The sequence below is a fragment of the Arabidopsis lyrata genome, assembly GCF_000004255.2.
Source record: "Arabidopsis lyrata subsp. lyrata unplaced genomic scaffold ARALYscaffold_4, whole genome shotgun sequence".
Classification (NCBI taxonomy): Eukaryota; Viridiplantae; Streptophyta; class Magnoliopsida; order Brassicales; family Brassicaceae; genus Arabidopsis; species Arabidopsis lyrata.
Window position 1 is genome coordinate 17,185,955 of NW_003302552.1, and position 16,943 is coordinate 17,202,897.

At 36.5% G+C, this 16,943-nt stretch overlaps 6 protein-coding genes and 1 non-coding gene across 7 annotated transcripts; 2 read left to right on the forward strand and 5 right to left on the reverse strand.

The window, feature by feature from the left end:
* Nucleotides 1-361: 361 nt before the first annotated feature.
* Nucleotides 362-3,849, reverse strand: LOC9317501 (protein ABSCISIC ACID-INSENSITIVE 5). The gene is made up of 5 exons (XM_002881389.2): nucleotides 3,252-3,849; nucleotides 1,078-2,206; nucleotides 915-986; nucleotides 805-834; nucleotides 362-712 (listed from the first exon to the last, which is right to left on the reverse strand). The coding sequence occupies exons 2-5, from the start codon at nucleotides 2,197-2,199 to the stop codon at nucleotides 617-619; spliced, it is 1,320 nt and encodes a 439-aa protein (XP_002881435.1). The 5' UTR covers nucleotides 2,200-2,206; nucleotides 3,252-3,849; the 3' UTR covers nucleotides 362-616.
* A 420-nt stretch (nucleotides 3,850-4,269) lies between these two features.
* Nucleotides 4,270-4,353, reverse strand: TRNAY-GUA. Its single transcript is given in 2 exon segments — nucleotides 4,270-4,305; nucleotides 4,317-4,353. It is a non-coding gene; the product is annotated as a tRNA-Tyr (tRNA).
* Nucleotides 4,354-4,418: 65 nt separating this feature from the next.
* On the reverse strand, nucleotides 4,419-6,749 carry LOC9317502. The gene is made up of 5 exons (XM_021027522.1): nucleotides 6,507-6,749; nucleotides 5,643-5,905; nucleotides 5,335-5,546; nucleotides 4,986-5,253; nucleotides 4,419-4,900 (listed from the first exon to the last, which is right to left on the reverse strand). Exons 1-5 carry the CDS (start codon nucleotides 6,547-6,549, stop codon nucleotides 4,595-4,597), a joined length of 1,092 nt encoding a protein of 363 aa, XP_020883181.1. The 5' UTR covers nucleotides 6,550-6,749; the 3' UTR covers nucleotides 4,419-4,594.
* Nucleotides 6,750-7,403: 654 nt separating this feature from the next.
* Nucleotides 7,404-8,373, forward strand: LOC9317503. Its single transcript, XM_021027525.1, has one exon. It carries the CDS (start codon nucleotides 7,687-7,689, stop codon nucleotides 8,017-8,019), a length of 333 nt encoding a protein of 110 aa, XP_020883184.1. The 5' UTR covers nucleotides 7,404-7,686; the 3' UTR covers nucleotides 8,020-8,373.
* A 637-nt stretch (nucleotides 8,374-9,010) lies between these two features.
* LOC9315667 (protein YIPF5 homolog) lies at nucleotides 9,011-10,304 on the reverse strand. The gene has a single exon (XM_021027524.1). It carries the CDS (start codon nucleotides 10,106-10,108, stop codon nucleotides 9,341-9,343), a length of 768 nt encoding a protein of 255 aa, XP_020883183.1. The 5' UTR covers nucleotides 10,109-10,304; the 3' UTR covers nucleotides 9,011-9,340.
* A 90-nt stretch (nucleotides 10,305-10,394) lies between these two features.
* Nucleotides 10,395-12,658, forward strand: LOC9317504 (CAAX prenyl protease 2). The gene is made up of 8 exons (XM_021027523.1): nucleotides 10,395-10,793; nucleotides 11,125-11,184; nucleotides 11,275-11,481; nucleotides 11,653-11,764; nucleotides 11,857-11,928; nucleotides 12,015-12,077; nucleotides 12,167-12,244; nucleotides 12,325-12,658. Exons 1-8 carry the CDS (start codon nucleotides 10,584-10,586, stop codon nucleotides 12,456-12,458), a joined length of 936 nt encoding a protein of 311 aa, XP_020883182.1. The 5' UTR covers nucleotides 10,395-10,583; the 3' UTR covers nucleotides 12,459-12,658.
* Nucleotides 12,659-15,282: 2,624 nt separating this feature from the next.
* On the reverse strand, nucleotides 15,283-16,794 carry LOC9315668 (protein LITTLE ZIPPER 4). Its single transcript, XM_021027526.1, has 2 exons — nucleotides 16,561-16,794; nucleotides 15,283-15,891 (listed from the first exon to the last, which is right to left on the reverse strand). Exon 2 carries the CDS (start codon nucleotides 15,872-15,874, stop codon nucleotides 15,659-15,661), a length of 216 nt encoding a protein of 71 aa, XP_020883185.1. The 5' UTR covers nucleotides 15,875-15,891; nucleotides 16,561-16,794; the 3' UTR covers nucleotides 15,283-15,658.
* Between the last annotated feature and the right edge of the window lie 149 nt (nucleotides 16,795-16,943).

Here is a 16,943-nt window from a genome sequence, read left to right on the forward strand (position 1 = left end):
GGATTTCTTATGACTTCAACTAATCTTCTAATAGCTCGAAAAGACGAAAACTATTGTATTACCATTTATGTTCATTTAGCCTTTTTTTTTTTTTTTTTCGTACTAAAGTATGACTACGGTTCAAAATAACTCTCGCTCTCTCTCTCACCTCTACTTAGTTTCTTGCTCTATCTCTGTTTCTCTCTAGTTGTTACTGAATGTTAAAAAACGCAGCACTCTGATGTAGTTTGAATCTTGATCTATCTAGAGTTTGGTTTAAGTAATTTCTCTTGTCGAACTAGGTTGAACTATCTGACTTCTTGTGTCCTGAGTATCTTTTTTCTTGCACATTGTATCATTCCAAGTTAAAAGAGTCTTTTTGATACTGCAGAGGATCTAGTGAGCATAACACTCGTCATATTTTCCAAAGATTGATGATGTTGAAACACAGAATCACTTTCTTGTTCATAAGGAACACTAGTAAAGAAGATCAGATGGTGTTCCTCCTACCAACATAGAAAACATCAAAGTATAAAGATTCTATAACCTCATTCTTCAAAGACAAAACAAGAACGTAGAAATCATCAGTTTCGCTCCCTCGTTCTGTCTCCGACTTCTTCATCTTCCTATTGTTTGTTTAGAGTGGGCAACTCGGGTTCCTCATCAATGTCCGCAATCTCCCGTTCGATTTTGGTAATTTTGGTTGTGCCCTTGTCTTCAAACTCTCAAAATACTGCAACCATAAAACCAACGACCATTGTAGTTTTCTTCTGACCAAAATACTGCAACCATCTTAGAAATGCATACTCATTTAGGATTTTTTACCTGTTGCTTCCTCTTCCTCTCCAACTCCGCCTGATGAAAACATAACAAAGGCTAATTGTTACAATCAACTTCACAAAGGACTAAACTCTTTAACAAGATGAGTAAAATACCAATGCATGTTTTAGCTGCGCGTTCTCTTCTTTCAACTGGTTCAGTTCAGCTTCCAATTCCACTGTATATGCCTTCCCAAAACAACAACAACAACAAACACAAACATTAGCTTTTTTCTTCTACAAGAAACATTATAAAATAAATGAAAAGGTCTATATTTACTTGTTTTCTTGCTCTAGACCTCGCAGCAGACTCACGGTTCTTGATCATCCTCCTCTGCCTTCTTTCCACTACTTTCTCCACTGGACCATCCACTACTCTTTTCCTTCCCCTTAGCCCTCCCAAATCCACTCCATACTGACCTCCTATGTTATCCACTTGTCCATGTCCTAACCCGTCTGACGACACCGGGCTTAACGGTCCAACCATCCCCATTTGCTGTCCACCCGCTCCAAACCCACCACCACCTCCATAGCAAACACCTGCCTGAACCGGTGGCGCCTGCTGATACCCTCCTCCTCCTGTCCTTTTACCATAACCTGATGGGTCACCTACACCCATAGCCTGTCCTGGGAATGTAGGATCGCCGGTTCCTTGAAACACACCATATAGTTGCTGTTGCGCAGCTGCGGGTATAACACTAGATGGGTTTTGGTTTTGGTTCGGGTTTGGATTAGGTTTAGGGTTAGTGGGATGTTCTCTGACCACACCAGCCTTCACTAAAAAATCCTCAAGTGTCATCTCACCAAAAGTCGGTTGTCTAGCCGCAGTCTCACCGCCATTTTGAGCATTGTTTTGACCATTACTACTACTACTACGTCCATTGCTTTCTCCACCATCACCAGTACCACCACCTCTATGTATCTCAGACCAAACCTCATCAACAGTCTTCCTACAAAGCGGAGCTGGAAGTGTCAACGAGCCTTGTCGAGGAAGACTAGGCTCCTTCGCTATCCCTCTCTTATTATTAGCCTCTTCGTTGCCCCTAGAACCACCACCAAAGACCCCACCCTCGCCTCCATTGTTGTTGTTGTTGAAACCATTGTGATTAGCCGGAACAGAATGTGAAGCTGCGGCTGCTGCTGCTGCTTGTTGATTGTTATTATTCTCCTCTGCGTTCCAAATAGAGACGAGAAACTCGTCCATGTTCATCGACCCGAAGTTCTTGCCGTTCTCACAGAGAGCATGTTGGAACTCGTCGAGGGTCAATGAGTAGATAGAAGATTGTCTTCCCAATGAAGTAAACGGATGATTCTCACCACCACCTCCTCCATTATGTCTCGCTTGCGCCATCGACGACTCCACTTCTCGCTCTGACATCAACTTCGTTTCTCTAGTTACCATTTAACAACTGCATATATACACAACAATGACCATTTTTAATATCTGTATTCACACAAACAATAATGAAATATGGTTATATGGAGATATCACCTAAACGACAATAACCATTTATTTTGTCTCTTATATATTAAAAACATCGTATTATTTTGACCAAACTTCAGATACTTGTCTCCATTCAACTATTCACAAAGCTCACTTATAAAAAGACAATGAAACTAATTAATAGTAAATGCTCAAAGAACAAAATAAATATTCCCTCCGTTTTTTTGTATAAGTGATGCTTTAGGAGAATGCACATAGATTAAACAATCATTTAATTTATTTTTAAACTAAAACATTATTATAAATCTAATCAACCAATAAAAAACAATTCACAAAATATAAATCGTCAAAACCAATTAAAATGTAATTAATTTTGCATTAAAAATTAAAAATATCATCTATTTAAGAACAAAATTCGAAAATTAAAACATCACTTAACAAACAGAATATAAAATATAGAATAAAGAAATCGAGATTACTGTAGATTATTTTGGTAAAGATAATGGGGATTTAAATGACGTCAAAAAGAGAAAGAATCAAAAAGGTAATTAAGTCGGTCCACGTGAAAATAAAGAAGAACGGTCCACATCGTGACAGCGACAAACGATACTAAATTTAGCAATAAATAAACAAATAATTAATTACTCATTTCAATAAAGGTTTCGTTTCCAAAAGAGGAAAATATCATACCCCACTCGTTTTCCTCTTAAAGCGAACTTATCAACATATGAACCGTATTCGGTTTTAGCTAAAAGATAATCTAGAGCTTAATCTAATAATAGTACTAAAATAAATTAATTATTAGCTTCACTTATCCTTAAATCCGACTATTACAAAGAATCACTTTCTTTCATGTTTGATACACTTTAAAAACAGCCAAAATTAATATCTGGTGATACGCAGATAAAAGACCAGAAAGGTATTAATGGTATTTTAACTAAACTTAATTAACTAAACATAAATAAATTCTTCTAATCCAAGATCTTGAATATAACAAGAAAAGTAAGAACCTGAAAATGAAATATGTGTATCCAAAACCGTCCTCCGCCGCCGGGAAAGTGAGAGATTGCTTCTTTATTTGGAGGTTCTCCTCCTTTCACATAGTTTAAAAGCCGCCGGAGAAGTTTGACTGAAAAGTTTTGAGAGAGAGAGATAAATGTGTGAGAGGCGGTAAAAGAGAGATTGTATTTATGTTCTCACCGTGAGAAGGTGTGGCGCGTGGAGTCTAAGAAGAGAGGCGTGAAGGTCAACATCTTTTGTCTAAAGTCATCTTTCGACCAATGAATTACCAGCTTAGAGAGGTCCAGGTCCAGGCCCATGATCAGAGGCAAAGAATCGGTTCGGCTGCCGACGACACGTGTTCTGCACGTGTCTCTCTTCTGTTTCTTGGAGTGTCTTCTCACAGGCTCGACACGTGTGACTTCGGCTACACAAATGTTGTTTTACGTCTAAGAAACTTGACATGATTTTTCTCTTTTACGCATATAAGAACGTGAAATTTGGATTCCAAGAGCGAATTAAAGTGTGATCTTCTTTTAGTGTGGTTCATGATTGTTTTGTGAAAATTGATGGATTAGTTTGATTGATCAATACTGTTTTACTTTGGTAAAACATATTTAGGTTAGATTCAAAATGTTATGAAAGTAATAGTCAAAGTTTGTAAACACTTGTTTGGCGTTGAGCTTTTTAGTTGGTGAAAGTAGACTTGTTCGATTTTGAATAGAATTGCGTTTAGTGACAAAAACTTATTACAGAACAAAAAAAAAAACAAAGCCGAGAAATTATCCTCTTCCTTTTTTACTTTTTTTTTTTTTCTGAAGACATTTTATTTAACTTAACAAAAAATCATGATTCCAAGTTTCCAACCTTCCCTTGGGAGTGCACGTGGACTAGTCACTTCTACGAACAAGGTTTAGCCATTTTAAAATGTTTATAAACATGCAAGGGCCTCTTAAATTAATCAAGTACTATATATTTAAATTATCTTCATTTTATCTTATAATTTTAGCAAAAATAATTAAAAAAAAATCCAACCTGCCGGAATCGAACCAGCGACCTAAAGATTACAGCAACTACTACAGTCTTCCGCTCTACCAACTGAGCTAAGGTCGGATTGATGCTAATTAATATGATGTGTTTTAATTAATTTAACTTTTCTTATGGGCCATTGTTTACTGTATTAGTTCAACTGAATATTTATATTGGGCCCTTAGTGATTAAAAATCACCCACAAAATATATCAACAACAAAAGAAACTTGAGAATCTCTCTGATCCCGGTTCAAAGTATCATAGTAATCAATAATCATGTCACAAAACCAAACTAGCTATCTTTTTGAGAGAGAAGATAAGAGTTTAGTTCTTCACTCCATCATTGGTTAAGAGAGTTTTAACGATGTTATTAACCATACCTGGAGCAAATGGGAACAAATGTCCGGCTCCAGGAATCTCATGGTAATGGATCCATGGAAGCTTCTGTGCAATGTAACGTTGCAGAGTTACAGGGACAAGTACATCATCATCTCCCTGCCACAAGTGCACTGATCCCTCATTGTTCGGGAACAGATTCTCGAGCTCCATCGGATCGAATTCCCAAGTTCCGAATCCAACAATCATGTCACGGTGTAATGTCTCGTGTGTTCCTTGTTGCCTTATTTGTGCCTGCATAGAGACTTGGATTTGATGAATGCAATTATGTGAAGAAAAAAAAAGAAGGAAGTGATGAAGAATGTTGTATACAATATACCTCATGTTGCCTCCTTGCAGCACCGAGCTTAAACATGATCTCTTTGTCTGATTTGGACAACATACCGAGATTGCGGGCCACAACACTTGATCCAGGGAACCAATTCTGAGAGTTCCACCAATGAGTAAGCCAAGGAGCATAGTGTGCAACACGAACGGCCCATTGGTCATTTCTCGCTTGTTGGTTAAAAGCTTCTGTTGAGATCTCTGATGGAAAATTCTTCCACCAATAGTTCACCACTGGAGCAACTAGCGTTACTCCAGCCAACCTAAAGAATCAAACAGAGACATTCACACATTTTCATCAAAATCATTCCCTTCAAGAACTATGTTAGTTCTGAAAGTGATACCTGTGAGGAATGTATTTAAGGCATGCCCATGTAGCTTGTCCTCCCATTGAGTAACCGATGACATAGAACTTGGTTCCTAGACTTAACTGATCAGCAAGCTCTTCAATGTCCAAAGCCAAGCTTTTAGGAGTGCGGTTTGGGTCTGGATCACTCTCTGCATAGCCAGGTCTATCAAATGAAACCATATACACACCAAGTCCTTCTTTTATATCCTACAAACATTGATATCAAAAATTTTACATCTTTCAACTGGAGCAACTAGCGAAGCAATTACTGAAGCTTCATCACAAGAGGGGGTTTTAAAGTACCGGTGAGAGTAGAGCTGCGAAAGCATTATCGTGCCTGCAACTATCAGATCCATGGACAACAATGATTTTATGGGTAGCTTCATCTCTGGGAACTCCATGCTCTTTGTAAGCCAAATGCCTTCCGTCTCTTAGCTTAATCCTCGGTCCTGTGATGGATGGACCATCATGAGAGCCACATAGCTTTGGAGGAGGAGGTTGGATTGCCTTATAAGTCGAAGCAGCTATACAGACAAAGAATCCTAATAACAACTTCTGGAGAACACCTGTAATAAGATTCACACAAACAGAGATTATTGTCCTGTCTCTAAAATGAAATCTTCAAGGGCAAGAAAGTTGCGCAAGACTAAACTCACTCATGGGCACTTATTAAAATTCCTCAAAGAAATATTCTTGCAACATAAAACCGAACATAAGCAAATCATGAACCTGTAACATGTTTCTACTTACTATCAGTCTATCTCACTTAAAAACCAATCAAATTCCACAAAAAAAGGGGCAGGATTGATTTGGTTTGAGAGGGAATGGCTCTAGAGTGATTTATATTGGTTCTTCTGTTTAAAGAAAAGAAATCTAAAGCTATGATTATGTGAGATTCAAAGCCATCATTAAATGCATTGTCTATAAATTCAACAACAGTAATCATATCATTTCACATCAGATGCTCCAATTCTGGAACTTTTTTGTCTTTGTTTTTCTGACTCTATTTTGGACAAAATTCAAGAACTACAAAACTGGAATCTTCGTCTCTGGTTTTTTGAGAAATTTTTCCACATGGGTTTTTCTTTGTTAGTGACAACAAAAAAAAAGAAGGAAATTTCAAAATCTAATGGGCGAAATTAAAATGGAAGAGGCAAAAGATCAAACCTGAGGAAGGAGACCTGGGGGAATCTGTTGATCCAGTAGCCATTGCCAATAAAGAAACGAGAGAGAGACAGAGAGAAGTAGCTGGGGAAGCGAGAGAAGCGAGAGAAGCGAGAGAAGAGAGAGAGGTTTGGTCTATAATTAACGCTCAGGTTAGATTTTGTTTGGTTTACTTGCAACTTTGGTCGTTTCTTGTTTTGTTTGTGTTTACCCCAATGTAGTAGGAGTTAGATGTGAATTTCCTTAAGCCACGTAATCCGTTGATTATTAATCTACGTTTAAATTAAATTAGAAAAAGAAGAAAGTTACTTTCGCGCAACCAAAATAGAAAATCAGACCCGAAACAACTGAGGAAATTTATTTATTTTGCAAAGTTTATAAACCACAAGAATGAATATTATTCGTCACAAAAAAATACGTATATAAATGTTGGTAGGTATATATTTGATTCGCGTTAGGTGTACCTTCTCCTCTAGAAAACCTTTTATACTAACAATAAATACATTTTATCATTTAGTTTTGACAATGATGTCGTTGACGCAGTTAGAGTAAATAAAGCCTAGGATTCAATATTTTGAACCGGTTTGTGGAATTCGATGGGATGTGGTGCTATAGATAATATTGCTACAAAAGGTCCAATGCCGATGTCTATATTTTTGGGTGGACAAACAAAAAACTTAGCAATAAAAAAATCATCATTTCCTCCCAAGTCCTAAACATACATTTATTCGGAAGTAGCTAAGACTATCTCCAATGGTCTCCTCTATATTTTCCTCTATTTTAGAGGAACTCTATTTTAGAGGAGATTTTGCTCCAATGGATTACTCTAAAATAGAGTTCCCTCTAAAATAGAGGAGAGAGACAATGGATTACTCTATATATATATAGTTATCTATTAAGATAGTTATCTAAACAGTGACTGTTGCACCGGAACATTTATTGTACTCAATCTCAAAAATTATTATTCTCAATCTCAAGTCACGAGTCTATTAACAAATTTCTTTTGGAATTTATTGTGCATGTTAAGACCCAAAAATTCCCAACAAAGATAGTTGTAGATTCGTTGAGTACCGTTCCACTAACCCATCTTCTCCTCCAATCACCTTTATATATACGTATTAACAACATAATCACATTTCAACCACAAAGGATTCTTAAAACGAAAATTATTTCAGAATCAACAATGACACGTTGTGTTGGTTTGGTTAACCGGGGAACAGAGGAAGAGGAGAAACAAGAACCAGAACGCGATGGCGAGGGAAGTAGTGAAGAAGACAGCGAAGATGATCTGTTCGAGATAAACCTGGAGGCCGTTAGCGATACGACGACGTCTCCACGGTATGATTGGCAGATATTTCCGGCGAGAACAGGCAGCGTTTTACTGGCCAACTGTCTATTACCAGCTGCGGATATCTCTTGTGCCGTGCCGGCAACATCAAGAGGTTGGAGTGATTTGGTTTGGTTTAGAGGGGTTCTCTATGTTGGAAATCTAGGTGTTGAAAGTAAGAAAGCTTAATCAGATAGTAATAGTATATATCTAATGGTATTATTTAAAAAAAAAACTATCATATAGACACTTGAGAGAGATAATATTGTCTATATATGCATGTGTTAAGAGTTTTTAATCAGATGGTTTATCACTATCTGATCATTTCATTTTAAGAAGATACAATGGAGGAACTAGGTGTGGTATATGTGGTAAGGAGAGAACGATCCGCCTAAGAGTTAGGTTTCAATCGAGTCTAGGGATCGAATTGTAGGTGCTCGGGTACTGGAGACTCAAAACATAGGCATGCCTTAAGTACATCAACCACATGTATCACATCTACATCTCTACATTGTATGTTTAAAACAGTTCCATTTGACTCAATTTGGATTGTAGAGAACAGGTGGAACACAAAAGTGGTTCTCTGCGACGATGTTGCAACACAAATAAATACTGTATAGAGATCATTTCCAACACCAGTTCTACTAAATATTTTAGGCCAAGGTAAAACTGGCAAAGACTAGGCTCACTCACTGATCTACTCTTGACACATTAACTAAGCTAACTCTATAAAAGAGCCGACGAACATTCGCTCTAAACCTAGTAAAATATCTCCAGTTTAAAAGCAATTCCATCTAAGAGGGTATGAGTTGCGGTGCTAATTTTCGTGACACAGCGAATTCTATCAGGAAAAGTAGATAAAGTTCTGGAATTGACAGTACTAGAAGACTAACCTGAAGCCAAGAGCCTATGTACCTACTTATCTCTGCCACCTAATCAGGGAACATACCAACACCGAGCAAACCGCTAAATACTAATCACTATTTCATTAGACTATGCTATGGCTATGTTCCGCGCAGAAAAAATGCTAAAACCAACTCAAAAATTCTACTCTACCTACATGGAGCCATACTTTAAGCAAATCTAATGTCAAGCAATTCTAAAACTTGGAACCTATAAGTATAATTCAAGCAAGAAATCAGCACATCTAAAAGCAAATAAGAAAATAAAGACGAAAAAGGAAGCATAAAAAGCTCTTCTGCATTAGTTCAGCACATGTAATCGCAATATCAATTCCGATACACTTGCAAATCTAATCTCAAGGAACAAGCTATGTCAAAAGACATATCGATGAATTGTATATATAATTCGTAAGTAAAAAAACCTTAAAGATCGAGTGACAGATACAAACATTGAATCAAATTTCTTAAACATCTTTCTAAATTTATCCCAAAAAAAAAAAAGCCTTTACACGCATCCAATTCAACCTCACATCAAAGAACTTATATTTGTAGCCTTTTGCTACTTGCTAACGGCACCGGAAGTGATTTCACGATCTATCAATATTCAATCAAAATATAACAAGAAGAGAGAAGAGAGTATAGATCAAGAAACAAGCGTACGCAATCAAACCACGATGCTCTTCTCCACCATCGGCGAGAGATACCACCAATGTAGAGCAAGCCCTCGTGGACCACAAGACGAACACAGCCGCAAGCACAAACCGAACCGGCCCCGCTCCTTGCGGCACGAACAATGACACCGCCGATAAAACCACCACCGGAAGCAAACAGTATCCAACCAAGCTCGTACACGTATGGAGATTAAGGTTCCCGTTTCTACCAGCAAGCATGTTGAAGACAACATATAGGAATATGGACGAGACGACGATCCATCCAAGTATGACACCGAACTGGATTTTACCGGCTAACAACTGAAATAAGCAAAGCGCAAGGTATAGAAAGATTGGACCAGATAGATCTGAATCCTTGTGAACAGTTTGATTAATCCGGAAAGGATTGAGAATCGATCTAGTCTTCTTCCAGATTTGATCCGGATGGATACCGAGCTCGTCAAGTAGAGGCTCCTCATCTTCAAACGAAGCTGAACCTCCACCAAAAGACGAAGAGGAAGCGATTGTGCCGCCGAATGGTCCGGCAGGTGTAGCGGAAGACGCGGCTGCGGATCCTATGTCGAACGACATGAAAGGGATTGCGGAAGAAGAGGGACGTGGCGGTTGAAACGGTGTCGCTGGGAATCTTCGTTGCTGGACATTTGGACCGGCTGATGATCCACCGGAGGGGAAAACTACAGGTGGAACTGCGAAATCCTTCGTCATCTTCTTCGAATTGAGATCTCGAAAATCAGCAAAGAGAATCGAAATTAGGGTTTCAGGATTGGATCAATGAGAGGAATTTTTTTTAACCCAATTCACGTTCGTGACGTTTCAGAGGAAATTCCCTTCTTTTTTTGTTCTCTTTTTCTTGACAGTGAAGAGATAACTTTAGAAGAAGGCCTGAGGGTAATTTCGTCATTCCGTCTAGTTTATGACGAAATATAACCAATAGGCTTCTTCGGAATGGCATGGTGACGTATATCTTCTATTGATATTACTGTTATACCCTCTTTTATAACGGAATTGGCCCAATGGGTCTCCTCGGCCCAGTAGCCATCGAGTTTGATTGAAAACGTGGCACGATGTAATTGGTCGAAAATTAGAAGACCGCCGGACTAAGATTCAACCAGCGGTGACTTCGACACTTATTAGCCGGTAGATTTCTTCGCCGGAGCTTCCGCGAGCTCCCTCAAAGATTATGGCCATCGATGGCGAGAGTATCTCGATGTCGTTGGCGGTGGCTGCCTGCGTCGCAATGGCACTATTCTACGTATTGATCCTTTACGCTCCCACCGTGATTCTCCGTCTCCCGTCGGCTTCTTCTTACACCGAATTTATGATTCGGCGATTCATCTGCGCGGCCATTTGTACTGTAGCATCTCTTGTCTTCACAGCTTTTATACTTCCGGTAAGCTTCTCTGAGTCCCACCATTTCTCGATTTGAAGTTAATTCTTCGTTGATCTGTAACCAAATTGGATCCATAATCTAGATGCATTTGGTAGATATTCTTCGGCGTCAAGTTTAATATATTGAATGATATCAATTAATGAAACTCAAAGAACTTTGATGTATTTGTAACTTTGTTGAGAGTTGAATTAGCTTTTACTAGTTGTTGTAGGTTCACACGATTTGTCATTTAGAATCAAAGATTCATGACTATCCTGTGTTTGGTACAACGTACAATGCAACGCTTGTTACAAGAATATCTGAAACTTGTCTTCCTTTTTGCTTACGTTAGATAAAAAGCTGGGAGGCCTCTGTTATACTTGGAGTTTATGGTATAAGGACAGATCATCTGGTAAGTTAGTTATTTATCTCAATGTGTTTACTCGTAGCTTATTGTACCACTGTTCATCTTAAAAAGGTTATCTTTTGTGATATGGAACAGTGGCAAGGAGTGGTGTGTCCTCTTCTATTGACCTCGCTCGTTTATGCCGGCTCTTTGGTCTTGAAGTTGTTATTGCTCCTGGAATCATTGAAGGAAAATGGTGGAGGATGTAGTTCCTTTGATTACATCAGAAGCTTTTTCCAAACAATTCCTGCTTCGGTACTGACAGGTGCTTCTAATGTTTCCGTTTGGCGCAATTTTATCGTGGTAATCATCTGTTTGCCATCTCTTTGAGCTTATCTGTCAATTCTTTATTGAAATTGAATAAGACATTGCTTGTTAATTATCTGAGGGCTATATGCATTAGTTTGGTGTATAAGTAACTGCTAAATCGAACAAATTATAATCTGTTAGAGCTGGCGTTTCTTGTAATTGCAGGCACCAGTAACTGAGGAGCTTGTTTTCCGAGCTTGTATGATACCTTTGCTTCTGTGTGCTGGATTTAGGATTTACACTGCCATCTTTCTCTGCCCAGTTCTCTTTAGCTTGGGTTTGTTTCTTTGTCTCTCTGTGAATAACAGTTTACAACTCGAGTGAAAAGAAAATTACTGGATTTGTCTGACTTTTATATATTCTGTATAGCTCACTTGAGCCATTTTAGAGAGATGTACATCAGGCATAACCGCAGCTATCTCCGGGCTTCACTGATTGTTGGTATGTCCCACTTTAACCGTTGCCATCCATAATCATGATAATATTGTTTGTTAATCATTCCTGAACTTCACTTATCCGTTGATCAGGTCTTCAGCTTGGCTACACAGTCATTTTTGGTGCATATGCATCGTTCCTCTTCATCAGAACCGGTACATTCCTCGCATTATATAAATTACATGTAACGACCTTCTAACGTTGGCCTTGATGATGCTGTCTCTGCACTGCGTGATATATACAGGACATCTTGCTGCTCCTTTGTTTGCTCATATATTCTGCAACTACATGGGGTTGCCTGTGCTATACGCCCAAGGAAAAGGTAAGACATAAATTGTAAGGTTGTTTAAGAAATGCGAATGCAGAAGAATAAGCTAAAGATGGTCATGGTTCTTCTCTCAGGTTTGGTGAGTGCAGCGTTCTTAGGCGGTGTGGTTGGGTTCGTCTCGCTTCTCTTTCCTTTAACAAAGCCTCTCATGTACAGCGATAGAACCAACGATTGTCCGTGTTGGCTTGGCTATTGCTTGTGGAATTGACCACATGTCCAAGTTTATGTTTTCCAAATTTCCACTGACCATATCTCAGAATTCATTTGGACACAGTATTTAAATTATGGTCTTTTACTGCAAGCTAATGTTTCTTGATAGTTTGTCTAGTTTTTACCTTGTAAATATATTGATTTCTGTAATAGACAAAAACAATCAAAAAAAAAAAAAAAAGGGTTCAAGTCTCAAAATTAGTGTGGCTAATTGTCCCATTTTTCGGGTATTAATCCCTAATGATTCACTTGCTATCCTAGGGGGGACAGGAAGAAGGATGATCTACATCGCCAAGTCTAACCTAAACTATATTGTCCAATGTCAACATGCCAAAATTCATTTAATTTATTTTTTAAAATAGAGAAACAATGATTAGAAATTGAACATAGGTCCATAATCTTACATCAGAGGATTCAGAAGATGATGTCTTGCATGATCTTCCAAAGAGATTTTGGGGGTAATCATCAAACGGATAATTTTCTGGAGTATATTTCAAAGTTGACTTCCGAAGTCTGAGTTTATGATGATGATTTTCACTTAGGAGTTACGAAAATTATGTTTCTAGGATTCGTAGGTCTCTCAGTAATTTATTTTCTCACCAACACTTGATTACTATGCCATATTCCTACGAAATTTGAAGCTTGGATTTATGGTCAATAAATTATCTGTACTCACATTGCGGTTCATTATTATGCATATAATAGAGTTTGTTGAACCGGAATGTATTTTACCCAAACTATACACTACTATCTAGTGAGATTCACGAGAAAACGGTATATTTCCCCACGAGAACTATTGCATCATAACAGATAGAGCCCAAAGTATGACTTCGGTCTATATATCTCTAAAACTAAAGTTCTATACCTATTTCCCCCTGAAATATAAGTTCTATATATAAATCTACCCGAATTAATAGTTTGAGATCTATTAACCCACAATCCTGGGTTTTGTCGGTTTACTATTTACTTAACCGATTAGTAAAAAAAGTAAACCCAATTAAACCAGAAAAAAACCAGATTTTTCTAATTTATTTCTCTAATGTCAATTTGGGAGACTAATTACGATATCTGAGAGTAATTAATTAATTAAAGAGAAAAACAAAAGTCATTTGTCTTCATTGATAATAGAGGAGAGAGAAGTTGAGAAGCTTCACAATAGTAACAATGGCGGAGAAGACCCAATTCCTCAAACTTCTTCCTCTTGCTCTTCTTCTCAGCCATGGCCGATCTTCTTTCTAGGATTGCAATTTTCTTATGAAGAGTCAATGAGTGTGAGAAACAAGAAGACGTTAATACCCATGAAATCTGAATCTCTCGTTTTATCAAATTCGGATCGATATCTCTCGTTTCCAGTTTTGGGTTTTCATTTGCTTATAGTTGTGCTTTTATGAAAAGTTAAGCCTTCTCTTCGGGGGAGAAACTACAGTTTCATTCCGTGTAGGGTTCGTCTATTATTTTGCTAATAAATCGAATTCCTTGATAAATTCTATTGAAACGGCACCTTAATTATTTCAGACCAGAAACGAGAGATTAGATGGTAAAGAATTGAAATTGATTGAAGAATGCATCAGATTTGTTTATATGGATAGATGACTATTGGGTTTCAATAAATCTCAAGTTCATATGAGAACTACGTGAACTTTTGTTTGAACAAAATCAATGTGAATGAATTTTTTTTTTTTTTTGAACAAAATCAATGTGAATGTATATAATCTTCGAATTTATATGTTAAAATTGCTGTCTTTGAGTATTTAACAGTGATTGAAGAGAAAGAGAGAAAGATATTAGAAAAATCTGGTTTTTTCTGGTTTAATTGGGTTTAGTTTATTTTATAATCGGTTAAGTAAATAGTAAACCGACGAAACCCATGATTGTGGGTTAATAGATCTCGAACTAATAATTCGGAGAGATTTAGATATAGAACTTATATTTCAGGGGGAAATAGGTATAGAACTTTAGTTTTAGAGATACATAGACCGAGGTCATACTTTGGGCTCTATCTGTTATGATGTGATAGTTCTCGTGGAGAAATAGACCGTTTTCCCGAGATTCACTATTGTTATTTATTTGGATTATTTTAAAAAGTGGAAGACCAATACTATTATGTTCTATTCATAAATCATTTTTTATTTTATTGTTGTATGTTGAGCTTTTATAATATAGGGCATAATATTGCTGGTATTTGAAGTTTTGAACTAAGTCAAAAACAAAAAACTAATACACAAATTTTCAACAAAATCATATAAATTTTTCACTAATGTTAAAATTTATTTACTTTTATCTATCTGCTATTTTAAATATCTGAGTAAATTCAAAATATTTATTTATCTTCTCTTAAATTTTAAATTTATCATGGTAGAGTACACCACAAAATTTCATTAAGAAACAATTTTTTTTGTAAAGGAGACAATAATTGACATTTTAATATGCACATGATCTAATAAATACAGTCAATAGGATATAACTTTGATCACGTGATTAAAATTTGGTAGTAACTAGTAAGTACATATGTTCTCCTAATCATTTTCTCGTATCTTCTGATATCCTTATGGACCTTATCGCTACTTTATCCATATTTAAAATTTCGGTAACTACAAGAAACCAACCGCTTTATAATATTTAATTTTTATATATATAATTACATCTTTGAAATAAATTTGGTTTAGGTTATAAAACTCGTAACTAACATAACTGAATAATACTAAAATCAATGTCACATTTTCCAATCTTAATGTTACCCTTAACAATTTGTTATCTCAAGACCATGCAAATTTATAAAAATGAAAGAAAATGTAGAACCCAATAATAAAAGGGAATATAAAAATATAAAGATACTGGTTGTTTAAGAGAAGAGCAGAAGGTACAATGTAGTCCCAGAATCCACCATGTCCTAAACAACCAAACCCCACATGAAAAGGCAAAATAGAAAATCTAATTAACATATAAATGGAAACAAAAGTAAAATATCCCTCAGAAGATAGGCCAGAGAGCACACAATGCTTCTGTCCTTTTTGTAGTAAATTAATTAGAAGAACCCAACAAAAATAAAAAACTACTCCATAATTAATAAATAATAATACTAACACTAACCACTTCTTAACTATTTTTTCTTACATTACACCAATAAAAGAAAATAAAAATGATGGGTTCTCTAATTAAGCAAATCCAAATCTTGTCCTAAAGCGTTTTGTTGTTCGATCAGGATTGTCCAGAAGCAGAGCTTGATGAAGAGAGATTGTTGTTGTTTCCTTGATTTGATCCATTAGAGTTCTTGGTTTTGGAGAGCTTTTGTTTGAGTTCGAAGAGAAGTTGTTGATTCTCTTGATTCAGAATCTGAGCTTTCTTCCTCAACCTCTCGTTCTCCTTTATTATATAACAGTTTTGCAGGTACAGCTTCGAGTTTAGCCTCTCCATCTCGACAAAACCTGGTTCTGTTCCTTAAAGAAAAAGAAGAAGTTAAATTATGTTAAAAGACAAATAAAATAGAAGAAGAAGTAGAAGAAGAATGGAGATTTATTAAAGCTCTCTATGTTATGATTATAGTTGCGGTTAAATCATTGCAACACCACATGGGTTGTGCAGCTTCACACGTTTAATTTGGAATTACATTAAGCAAAAATCATGACCGCATTTATTTCGTTTTCTACCAAAAATGTCAATTTTTTTTTAAAGAAAAACTCAATGATCAAACGGAGGAACAATCATGCTCTTTTTGTTTGTGAGGATAAAAAAGATAAAGCCACCACAAAAATGAAAACAAAAATAAAGTAATGATGATGGAGTAAGTATAATGATGGAATTTTCAAAACGCAAAATACAAAAAACAAAACACCAAAACAGAGCCGGTACGAGCAAAAAAAACAGAACAAATGAGAAAAAAAAAAAAAAAAAAAAAAAAAAAGAGTTTTTGAAACAGAAAAGAAAATGAAAAAGCAAACAAATAAGGTTTATTCGGTTGCCTTTGTATGAAAGAAAAGGATATATAAAGCTTTAAGTTTTTTCAACAATTTAAAGTTGGGTTGTTGTTATGGTAAATGATATTCACGTTGCTTGTACGTGAGGAGAGACATATGTATAGAGGGAGTGAGAGAAAGATTTACCTTTAATTAGGGAAGACGAGACTTGTTAGAATCGAAATGAAGTGGTAAGGGAGAGAGGTTTGTGTGTATGGAAGGTAGAGGGACAAAGAGAACAAAGTGAAGATAGTGTCTCTTATATAGAATCCCAAAAGCTAGAGAGAGAGTGTGTAAAGGGGACATGCTTCTCTCTCCTGACACAACAATCATGCTTTGTGTTGTGTTTATGCTTAGATGGCGGCCGATTTCACAGCTCAATATTTTCTTCTCTTTTTTTAAATAATACTAATAATAATGATATGTGAGGGAAAGAAAAAAAAAAGATTTGTGTTGCGTCATGTAAATGATGATCGAAAGAAGAGAGGAAAGATAAAGAAGAAAATTAGAGGGAAAACTTCTTCTCTTTC